Source organism: Dendropsophus ebraccatus, chromosome 12 (assembly GCF_027789765.1).
Source record: "Dendropsophus ebraccatus isolate aDenEbr1 chromosome 12, aDenEbr1.pat, whole genome shotgun sequence".
NCBI classification, from domain to species: Eukaryota; Metazoa; Chordata; class Amphibia; order Anura; family Hylidae; genus Dendropsophus; species Dendropsophus ebraccatus.
This window is the reverse complement of record NC_091465.1, coordinates 80,296,526-80,309,134: the sequence shown is the minus strand read 5'-3', so window position 1 is coordinate 80,309,134 and position 12,609 is coordinate 80,296,526. Positions and strand designations below refer to the sequence as shown.

The following is a 12,609-nucleotide window of genomic DNA, read 5'->3' as shown; positions in this document are numbered from 1 at the left end:
TATATTAGCATGAGTAGTTTTGCATGTCAGTGCAGCTTTACATAGGACTGCATGATCACTTCATTATTTAGCATGAGTAGTTTTGTATGTTACTCTTTGACTTTACATAGGACTGCATGATCACTTCATTATTTAGCATGAGTAGTTTTGCATGTAACTCTGTGACTTTACATAGGACTGCATGATCACTTAATTTTTTTAGCATGAGTAGTTTTGCATGTTACTCTTTGACTTTACATAGGACTGCATGCACACTAAATTTTTTAGCATTAGTAGTTTTGCATGTCAGTGCAGCTTTACATAGGACTGCATGATCACTTCTTTCTTTAGCATGAGTAGTGTTGTATGTTACTGTGACTTTACAAAGGACTGCATGCACACTTCATTCTTTAGCATGAGTAATTTTACATGTTACTATGACTTTACATAGGACTGCATGCACACATAATGTCTTAGCATGAGTAGTTTTGCCTGTTGGTGCATCTTTACATAGGACTGCATTTACTATTAATGCATTAGCAGACGGAGCTGTGTTGTTAATGACCCCTCCAGCTCTGCTACATCTGCGGCATGGAGTGGGGAGATAGGGGGCCCAGGATCCGGGAGTCGGAGGGAGATGGGGGGCCCAGGATCCGGGAGTCGGAGGGAGATGGGGGGCCCAGGATCAGGGAGTGCTGCAGTATTAGAAACCCTTCTGGATAAATCCGAGCATCAGTAAGCCCCAGGAGCCTGGCATCCCTCTCCCAGCAGCGGAGCCTGCCCACCTCCTCATTGGCTCGGCCACCTGCCATTTGTGAGCCAGGCCCCTGCCCAGCGCAGGTCACCATTGGCTCTCGCAGGCTGCCACTCAACTTCCATCTGTCAGAAAGCCCATATGGTTTGCAGAAGGCGATGGAAGTGTGTGTGTGTCTGTTTGTATGCGTGTGTTAAAGGGGGGTGAAAGGGGAACAGCAGAAGGAGGGGGGAAAAGAGAGAGAGAAAATAGGAGAGGCAGAAAAGGAGAGAGCGAGAAAGAGAGCGAGAGAGAGAGAGGGGGGGCTTGATAGAGATTCCCAATCCAGAATTCCTTCTGTCCTCCATCCATCCCCTGCATCACCGCTCTCCGCTCCATCCTCCGCTCACCATCCAGCCACTCTACTGGAAAATACAGAGAGCCGGGAGGGAGGGGGGACCAGGGCTAACGAGGAGAAGAAGAGACGGAAAATAAAGAGGAGAAGAAGAGACGGAAAATAGAGAGGAGAAGAAGAAGGAGGACAGAGGCGCCCAGAGCCAAGAAGGACTAAAAGATGAAGACGCCACTTCAGAGGGTGAACCTGGCCAGCGTGGTCCTCGCCGTCCTGCTGACACAAGGTACCACATTCTAATCCCCCCCTCGCATGCCGAACCCCCCCCCGGGGGAGGGGGGGGGCCCTCCACCAATGTGGCCGCCAGCCAAGGGTTAACAGCCACCACTCTTATGAATGAAATAGTTCAGATAAACGATTGAGCGAACGTAATGGGGAACACGGCAAAAGGCGGCGACAAAAACGGGGGAAGGGGGGGGGGGCTGGGATTATTATTATTATTTTTATTTTTTTGGTGGAAATTCTTAGAAAGTTGGTCAATGATGAGAGTGAGGATGAGGAGGATGATGGGTATGCTCCGAGATGGTGGAGGTCGGGGGTCTCCACTTCAGCCTGCCGTCTGTGGCTAGTTGGTTGCATTGAGGGAGACTGATAAGAATTCCAGCACTGTTCCCACCAATTCCTGGGAACGACTACTCCCCCCTTCCTCCGCCGCCGCTGTGGGGTTGGAATCCACGGCCGGGTGTCAGAGGTTAATAAATAGAATTGTATTAATGAAGCGGTGGATTGGGGAGGAGGGGGTCTCCACAATGACATGCTTATTATCCATTCCCCACACACTGGGCAGAGCGGGGGAGTCCTCGCCGGCAGTGCAGGGGTTAAAGGAATCCACGCCTGGCTGCTCCCTGAGGAAAGGACATGTCTATGGGATCGATACGGCAAATGATGAACAGGCAGAGGGTCTGCAGTGACCTCTGATCCCTCTACAAGACCCCCGGTGCTGATGGGGCTCATCCAGCTGCAGGCGGACCTGCTGTGTACAGCATCTGTTCTAGGGAGGGCGCACTCAGGGCTGGCGTATCTATATGGCGGTATAGATCCCATCTGCAAGTGCAATATGTGTGTATATAGTGTCAGCCCATATGGAGCTGGGGGGGGGCTCATGTGTAGGTGACAGGCAGGGCTGTAGCGGTATAAGCCTATGGTGAGGTGACAGTATATGGCCTATAGCACATGTATACAGATAAACACACACAGCCTGCCTGTCTACCGGGATGGAGGAAGTGTCCGTGTGTGTGTGCCAGACTGTGGATGAGTGTGTGTGTGTGTGTGTGCCGGACTGTGGATGAGTGTGTGTGTGTGTGCCGGACTGTGGATGTGTGTGTGTGTGTGTATGTATGTATGTATGTATGAGGTGGTGAGTGTGTGTGTGTGCCGGACTGTGGATGAGTGTGTGTGTGTGTATGTATCTATGTATGAGGTGGTGAGTGTGTGTGTGCCGGACTGTGGATGTGTGTGTGTGTGTGTGTGTGTGTGTATGTATGTATGTATGTATGTATGAGGTGGTGAGTGTGTGTGTGTGTGTGTGTGCCGGACTGTGGATGAGTGTGTGTGTATCTATGTATGAGGTGGTGAGTGTGTGTGTGCCGGACTGTGGATGTGTGTGTGGGTATGTATGTATGTATGTATGTATGAGGTGGTGAGTGTGTGTGTGTGTGTGTGTGTGTGTGTGTGTGTGTGTGTGTGTGCCGGACTGTGGATGAGTGTGTGTGTATGTATGTATGTATGTATGAGGTGGTGAGTGAGTGTGTATGTGTGTGTGTGTGTGTGTGTGTGCCGGACTGTGGATGAGTGTGTGTGTATGTATAAGGTGGTGAGTGTGTGTGTATCTATGTGTGTCTGTGACTGTGTGTATATTTGTATCTGCGTGTGTGTTTGACTCCATGTGTATGTGTGTAACTGAGTGCATGTAAGTATGAGGCTGTGTGACTCTCTCTCTCTCTCTCTCTCTCTGTGTATGTGGGTAGACAGCTGTGTTTGTATGTGTGACTCTGTATGTGTGTATGTGTGGTATGAGCCAAGTATGTGACTGTGTGTGCATGTTTGTATTCTGCAAGCCTGTATATCTGTTCAGAGCTGTGTATGTGTGTGTGTGTGTGTGTGTGTGTGTGTGTCACTATGCATATGACTGTATATGTGAATGTTTGCAGCAGATTGTGCACATGAATGTATGTGGCTGTGTGTGTGCATGTATATATGTAGTTGCATGTATGTATGTATGTATGTATATATATATATATATGTCTGTGTACAGTACATGTCAGTATGTCTGGGTATATCTGTATACAGTATGTGTCGGTATACGTCTTTGCATTACTATTTACATGTGTCAATATATGTCTACGTATGCTGTGTGCAGTATGTGTCAGTATATCTGTGTGCAGTATGTGTCAGTATATGTCTGTGTATGCTGTGTACAGTATGTGTCAGTATATGTCTGTGTATGCTGTGTGCAGTATGTGTCAGTATATCTGTGTGCAGTATGTGTCAGTATATGTCTGTGTATGCTGTGTGCAGTATGTGTCAGTATGTATATAAATCCGCCATACACATGAGATCACAATCATCCAGAATGGGGCCGATCAGTCACCGAATCTCTCGCTTGGTCTAAACAGGAACCATGCGATTCGCCTGCGCACATCGGCGCCTGATCGGCCACAATCCCTCGATCGGCCGTACACATCTGGATTCGGCTTCGCTCCACCAGGATAGATGACGTCTCAGACGTTACGAATCATTGTTTGCATAAAATCTACAAACGATAATTGTCTAAAATTGTGAAAATTGTCCGTTGTGGCCAACTTCCATGTCGGGTGTACGGACAGCCTTCGCCCCTGCCGTGACATCATCCGACGTGTTTCACTACTGTAGATTGCCGGTTATTAACTCTTTCCTTCTGGAGCGGCTTCACGTAACCCCTTGTGGCATGTATCAACCTTTTCGGCTATAACCCCATCGTAGAGAGGGCCGCTTCCTGTACCTTTAACCCTTTGAAGCCCATGAGAGTTGACTCCATCAGTGTTGTTGCTTGTAGGAGCGGCAGGGTCACCCTCCGCCTTCTCTGCTGCCCCTGTGTATTTGCCCTCATCATGGGCAACAATTGCATACGTCGCCTGTATACGTCGCCTTCTTGTCGCTTACGTCTCTATCACCTTCCAGGGTTTTGGACGTTGTGACGCGTAGATGTCGGTCACTCTTGGTAACGTGGTCATTTTAGGCCTGAGAAGGATGCTCAGGTCTGTGTGTATCCAGAAAAAGCCATAGACAGCTATGAGAATAAGAAATAGAAGCCGACTTGTAACGTTGTGTAAATATTTCTCTTTATTGTAACAATGTCTCCTTTATCTGTCACCATCTCCTACACCCTTTCACTGCCAGAATCCTCCTGCCGCATCTGTCCCCCGTATAGGAAGGCTTCCTTTAACCCCTCGTCTGCCCAGATTTTATAAACATGCCAATCAAAACACAGGAAAACAATGTCAACCTGTCACTGCCACCGAGCCTGGCCGCTTATTTATTTGCAGGATCTGACTGCAGCTGCCTGACACTAGCGAAGCAAGCGTTAACCCCTTCCTTGTCGGTAACCTGTTACTGCGCTGGTGGCAAAACTACAACTCCCATCATGCACTGACAGCTGTAAAGTGTAAAGCAATGGGATGCACTCTGTACGTACACAAAGTATATTGAGTCAATATATATATTTTAACCCATTCTCTTCCAACACTTTTCTATTCCTGATATACTTCATGTAACCCTTTCCTCTCCAGGAACTTGTTACAGTTGTTTACAATTACTCCCAGACAATGACTATTGTTCCGAGACATCCCCCATGTACCACCTTCCTTACTAAAAGCCTTGAATTAGCTGCTGCTAACAGGATAATAGCCGGTTCTATGGGAATAGACATGCATGCTCTGTACCCATAGCGCCTAGAGATGAGCGAACCACGTTCGGGTTCGAGTCAATCCGAACCCGTACGATAGGCATTTGATTAGCTGGGGCTGCTGAACTTGGATAAAGCTCTAAGGTTGTCTGGAAAACATGGATACAGCCAATGACTATATCCATGATTTCCACATAGCCTTAGGGCTTTATCCAACTTCAGCAGCCACCGCTAATCAAATGCCGAACGTTCAGGTTCGGATCGACTCGAGCATGCTCCAGGTTCACTCATCTCTAATGTGTCAGTGGTCACTAGTCCGCCATAGAGCTGGTACATGTGCCCGGGTGATATGGGCATGTGATCCTGTGCCCGGGTAATATGGGCATGTGATCCTGTGCCCGGGTGATATGGGCATGTGATGCTGCTAGTGGCGCAGGCCTGGCAGTGCCGCAATATAATATGACATTTCTCAGTCTGGAAAAGTCAATCAGTGTTTTATCTCCACTTTGTGAAATGCGGAGAGCTGGAACCTACAGGCCATTGACTGCCATTTAAAGGGAATGACTTTCTCCTTCCCAAAACCGCTGACACCGCTATATAGATGACGCAATAATCACAATCTACGGGATCTGCAGTAAGTCGGAGGAGACATTTAAAAAAAAAAATAATTTTTAAACCATCACATGCCATAGGCTAAACTGATGCCGGCATTAATGTATCCTGGGCCCCAAGCTGTGCCCCTTCTGGGTGACATCTGTATCACTGCATGTAAATTATCATGTTAAAAATCAGCTTAAAGGGGTACTCCAGGCAGGAGGGATTTTTCCCTATGGCTGCGGAGGGGGTGTATGAAAGCATTGACGTCCACTTACCTCCTTGGTTCTAGCTCTGGCTCCCGTATAGTATTGCTCTGGTCGCTTCCTGGTCTATGACGCAGCTTGAAACATGACATTTCAAACCCACTTGGCCATTCAGCGGCAGAGGCGGGAGCCCACTACAGCTGCTGAATGGCTTGAAACTTCACATCTCAAGCTGCATCATAGACCAGGTAGCGACCGGTGACCAGAGCAGCGCGATGTGGGACCCAGCGCTGGGTACTTCTTAAATACGTCATCTATGTAGCGGTGCTAATGGGTAAAAGAATGTCCGGTTACTTTTAACGTTACATTTTCCCTTAGGCCGGGGTCACACTTCGCATTTGCAGTCCCTTTTGCAGTTTTAAATAGTCACTTTTAACGTACGCGAGAACATGGCCAACATTTTATGTAGACTAAAAAAATAAGACGAATCTGATCATGGAAAAACTGATCCGAACGGATGCACGCAAATACATACGTTTTTTTATCCATTTTTCTCCATTAAACAGATATTTGGAAACACAATATGAAGCCGGCCTAACAGAGGAATCATCATTGTTAGTTATCATTGACTATATCATAGAAAAATCTAAAATCCGGTACCTACTTCTATTTTTTTTTTTTGCAATGTGTAAAGTTTTACTGGAAACCATCAACAAGCAGGGCGGCCGATGCTTCTTCTAAAGGCTGTATATATATATATATATATATATATATATATATATATACACAACCGGCCCGGAGCTTATATCATATGTTATCTGCTCATATTTGTAGATAAGATACATTGCTGGGGGCGTCTACCTCAATAGTCCTCAACCTGTTGCTGATCCCCACAAACTACAAGTCCCCAAGGTAACAAATAGAGACGCAGGATAAGACTATCGGATCCATAAACAGCAGCTTGTTGACAGTTTCTGTAGCTGAAAGTATAACCCAAAAATGTCAGTAAGTGGTCATGGGTGTGTGATCCTTTCAGCAATTCTGGATTTAATAACCACTGTATAAGTTAGACTTTCAGTTTCGTATTATTCCACGCTTTACTGACACCAAATACTTATATATAGTAGACCTGTATGTAATCTAATAGGGAAGTGATCTCAGCTGCGCTGTGCAATGCTTGCATTCAATAAAATGGACTAACAAATACCCCTTTAAATATTCCCTTTAAGGTCTAAATACTTTGGCCAAGATGGACCAGATGTTCATGGGAAATTACTGTTGAACTCAGGGTGTTGGACAAAAGTCACCAACCCCCCCACCTACTCCGGACTGTTTGACCAGTCCCTACTTTATACCTATTATATGGAGTGAATATTGCTTAAACTGGACACCATCAGAGCCAACAATGAGAAGCTCAGGGCCCATATACAGTGTGGCTGGGACCATCTATTACAGTCTTAGGGACCATATTAGATGTCGGATGTCCCTATCCACACTGTGAACTAGGGCTGATTTTGTTTATCGTCCTATTACTCAGCGTGGTGATCGTGTGGGAAGGACTGCACGAATGATCAGTAGGTGATTCACGCAGATCCTTATCATCATTTGTCAACCACACACCCCCAATACAGAAGGAGACGTGCGACCAACGTTGGTGTGACGAACAGGATGGGCAGCTGGCAGGAGAGATGACTGACTGCTGAACGATCAGTTAGTGACAGTGTATGTCATGTCAGCGACTATCTATAGCACAGGTGTCAAACCCAGGTCCTCCAACTGTTGCAAAACTCCAACTCCCATCATGCATGGATGCTAACACTTTGGCTGTCCAGGCATGATGGGAGTTGTAGATTGGCAGAAGCCGGAGGGCCTGAGTTTCACACCCCTGATCTATAGGAAGGAGGCAGCACTCCTATGGTGCACATGGTTAGGAAATCCAGATATAGAAAAGTCTCGGCACTCACCAACAGATGCTTATTTTGCCATTTAGTAAAGCAAAAAGCAGAGAAGTACATGGAGGATGCATTTCAACTAACAGAGTTGATGAAGGCTAAAACGTGTCCTCCATGTACCTATCTACATTTTGCTTTACCGAATGGATAAATAAGCTTCTATTTAGGTTGGTGAGTGCCGAGACTCTTCTATACACTCATATAAGTCACTGATAACCAGGGTGAGCTACAAGAAGCTGGTGTTGATATCCGACCCCTTCCTCCTTACAGAGCTGGTAAGGCATATTACATTGGGGTAGGGGTATTACCAGGCATGTCGTTTTATGATGAGTGGGGGTCTACCCTTAGGCAAGGCTTATAGGAGACGCAGTACTGATGTGGCGCTGTGCCCTCTTTAGGAGTCTTCCTTTGCATTGTGACCACCATGTTGTGTCAGGAACCGCAGCCATCTCTGGAAACCATTGAAGGTGTGCAGTCATCCACCAGCGCAGCATGCCCTTCATTGTCACAATAGGTGATGAGACCCCCTCCGGTCAGACAGTGATGTCTCCGCTCTATGTGAAGGGAATATCCCTTTGAACTATCCCATGTTACTCCGACCAGGACGTTTCTTATTCGTGTTCTGCATTGTTCAGATAGTCATTGGGTCCTGTGCAAAGTGTCCCTGGGTATAGAAATCTGCTAATGCACGGCACCGACTCCAACTACTGAGCTGACTACAGGAGGTCACTTAAGGTCATAGAAAAATTGCCCATCCCCCACTAACAAGGTCTTCTTCATAGTCCCGATATCCTCATATAACAGGGTATGACTGCAGCTTTTGCATCCCCTATAGCTATTTCCAACAAACTCCTCTCTGCCATAGATACCAAAGCGTGCCAACACATGCACATCTGTACAAGTCAGAGGCCCGAAACCTGGGCCCTAATCCTATTTGATGCAGTTCACCTACCTGTCATGGCAGCTAGAAGCCGAATATCCTATGTGGCTACATTTGGCTGCGGGGGCTTATGGCTTATCAAGCGTGCCCTATACAGTTATTTGCCCATGGTGCATGCCAGCCGAGGAGAACATGACCCGTACTGTGGGAGATGCCAACGTCCAATCTCTCCAGGGTTGGTAAGATAATTAGGATGAGCTGATGGGTCTTTGCACCACCTGCCCCCCCCCCTCTCCTGCTCACCGCTGTGCCTGTAGCTGGCAGAGCGCTCAGCTGACTTCAGCCCTTCTGTGCTTGCCAGCTCCTTTTAGTCTCGGTTCTATCAGCACAACGCAATAAACACGACAGGTTGTCCGAGCAAGATATGTGAGTCAGCCCTGAGTTATACGTAAGACCCACGAGGGGGGAAATATCCGCCAGAGTGTAAATTCTGGGGAAATGACACACTCGGGAAGTTGAGTAGCAGGATATATTCTTTCGGTCAGTCCAGAAAACCATGAGAGACCGAGGATTGAATAAAGATATACACACTACGGCGGGTCAGGCTCAGGCAACAGAACGGCTTGGGATGTCTGATGAACGACTGGGGCCTTAGATGGCCCCCACCGCCGTGCCCAGGACATAAATAAGGCCGTAAACTCTTCCTCAATACTGGGTAGACTTTATTAGCGACGCGTTTCATTGACAATTTATATGTTTAAGCATGCTATTCAGCTGGCATGGAGATATATGGCAGCACTCGGGGGTTTTGGGTATTGTCTGTAGCATGCCGAATGAACATTGTTAAGCCAGGTGTGGAAGAAGGAAAGCAAAACCTGTGCGAGTCGGCGCTGTAAACATGAGGACGCCAAATGTTTCTTCCTTGTCCATTTGTTGTTGTTGTTTTGGTATAATACATGCAGTTATGCTTCCAGGAACTGATGAAGGTTGTAGTTTGTGGTGTTTATTGGATTTTGTTATTTGGAGCAGAAGTTTGTGCTTCAGAGCTGATTTTGCTGCTGGAAGTGGAAAAAAGGAAGTACAAGCATAGTCAGCCATATTAAGGTATTGGCGCTGGGCCTTTTGGTTACCCGGTCACTTACTCGGCCTATAGGTTCCCTGTTCCTCTACATATATATCAGTCATCGGAATACTTCTCACATGGTGATAGACACGTTGGGCAAAACGTAAAGGATACAGACACCTTAGTGATGTTAGCGGTTGTGTGGAGTTAGAAGTATATGTTTGGGTCTGCAATCTGAATTCCTTTATTCATTTTCACACCCACAGATATACAGTTTGCACACAGTTCTCTGTAATATGTGCTAGATGTGAGGTCTCAGTGTTCAGATGTCTAGACTTTGCTGTGGCTGCTCTGCTTTCTCTTTATACTTGTACACAGTCCATGTGCTTCTCCCCTTCAGACTGACTTGTGTGTGTTTTCCTCCCTATCTACAGCCTGTGTGAGCTGCCCTTCATGAATACTCTCCCTCCTCTCCATACTTCCAGCTGCTGTGTACAGTACATCCCTCCTTTATGCTGTAAATGTATCCATAGCATTTCAAAATTCTGGTAAATGGTTCAACAACCATTAAAGATATCATTTACCCCCATCTATGATGAGGATCAAGGAGACCCCACTGTGTATTGTTATGCTCCCATATAAGTTTTAACTTGCATGGAAACAACCAGATGTGCAAGGACCATTCCTTTGAATGGGGCCAGCATTCAGGTCACTGTACTAACATTGTATTGGGGAAAATAGTAGATGCGGAGTTACACCAACATTCCACCCCTTCATTCTCCCAGAGGTCAGACCCCCACCTATTATGGCCTAACTATGTGCCATCACAAGACCTTCATATTGTATAGGATCCTCCTGATTAAGCTTTAAACGCCCCTAGAGACCAAAGCCCAACCTCTCCACCCATAATAGCCATGCCGCTTGTATACCACCATGTTCCCACTATAAAAATCTTGATATTGGAGTCACATCTAGATTATAAAACCAAACTCTGAGAAACAGCATCGGCCATGATGATGGGCCTGGCGGCGCTGGCTCGCTAGCTTTGCGTTCTTAGATATCGCTGGCACCTGTCTTCTGCTAATCACCTTTGGTGCTTGTTAGGACGGCAATAGAGCGGGAGAGATCCGGCATAATAAGGTAAGAACACAAGCCAGCTTTAATACCTAAAAGGGTGGCATCAAAGACTGTAATATGAGCTTGGATCTTGTGCCCGGAATGATGTTAAGATGCATCTGTCTATGATTATACTCAGCCTTAAATCTGTAATTCTTTATACAAAGCTTTTTGTATTTCCTTCACAAGTAAAAAAAATTGTGGCGGAAAGCCTGATTCCATTATAATAACTGCAGACAGGGCTGTACAAGTATTGAGGCTATGGAGGCCCCAATAGGTAAGAGGCCAGAACTCCCCCTGTGGCTGGGGGGGATGGTCAGGAAAGGCAGAAGCACAGGAGATGACTTACTGGAGCCAGAGCTGCAGGAGCTTATCCATATATTGAAGGTATAAGAAGTGGAAATGGGTGAGAATGTGTTCGGCCATCAATATGAAGGAGTCTTGAGATTGACTTGACAAGTATTCTCCAGATCTTGTCAGGCATTTTTGGATATCAGCGAAGACTATTGGTCGACGGAATGCAAGAACATTGAAAATCGAGGCTTTACTGCAGCTCATTGACATTGACCTGATAGGTGTCTGTATATCTCTATTTCTGTGTATGTGACAGGAACTCTCTAAGGAAGGGTTAGTGCCCCATTAGCTTATAGATCTGAATTTCTATAGATGAAAATTATAGATGTTTAGCCTGACTCATACATATGCAGCATCTATTGTATATGGATTGTGATTTTGCATTGCAGTAGGCTTGTATGCAGTCCTATGTACAAGTCTGCTGCATCTGGGCATGAACACATAGATACTTTCTTCCATGCTCCGGTGTCCAGTTTAGCTCTGGCAGGTCAGTTCTCGAGTTGTAATACCATGCACAACCTGAGGACAGGGGTGGCGCTGTTTCTGGAAGAAAGCAGCCATGTTTTTTTTTTTTTATACTGGATCACCACTTTAAGATTCGTTGGGGTGCGCGTGAATGTCTTTCTTGGAGTAAGCCTCAGGAAGTCATTTAACTACAACACTACTCATCCCGAGCCAAACCTGACAGCAACAGATGAGACGGTAATGATGGTATCTTAAAATCTGCATACTAAGTATGGTGCGTAAAGGTGCCTATTTATCACTACCTACATAAAGCAACCAGCTATGTTGAGAATGAGATCCCACATGCAATTACATCTTCCCATTATCTAACCTATAGGGGGCGCTAGTGAAATATATATATATATATATATATATATATATATATATATATATATATATATCACTAGCGCAATTACATCTTTCAATTATCTGTTATCTGCCCTATAGTGATATAGTGTAATATATAGAGTGTGTGTAATAGCATAGTGATCACAGTGTTGTTACGGACTCTCATCCCTGTGAATCATCTTCTTACATCTTTCCTTTATCTGACCTATAGGGGGCAATATATATATATATATATATATATATATATATATATATATATATATATATGGACAGTATGTGTAATAGGGTTATGAAGGGGGACATTTATCAAACATAGGGGGAGATTTATCAAACATGGTGTAAAGTGAAACTGGCTCAGTTGCCCCTAGCAACCAATCAGATTCCACCTTCAAACATGGTGTAAAGTGAGACTGGCTCAGTTGCCCCTAGCAACCAATCAGATTCCACCTTTTATTCCTCACAGACTCTTTGGAAAATGAAAGGTGAAATCTGATTGGTTGCTAGGGGCAACTGAGACAGTTTTACTTCACACCATGTTTGATAAATCTCCCCCCTAGTGTAAAGTGAAACTGGCTCAGTTGCCCC

The 12,609-nt window shown here is 45.7% G+C and overlaps 1 protein-coding gene across 1 annotated transcript in view; it reads left to right on the top strand.

The window, feature by feature from the left end:
• Positions 1-1,056: 1,056 nt before the first annotated feature.
• The window catches only part of IGLON5 (IgLON family member 5), a 342,036-nt gene continuing 330,483 nt past the window's right edge, over positions 1,057-12,609 (top strand). Inside the window, 1 exon segment of the mRNA XM_069949022.1 lies at positions 1,057-1,350. Coding sequence (XP_069805123.1) covers positions 1,287-1,350 — 64 coding nt within the window. The 5' untranslated portion in view covers positions 1,057-1,286.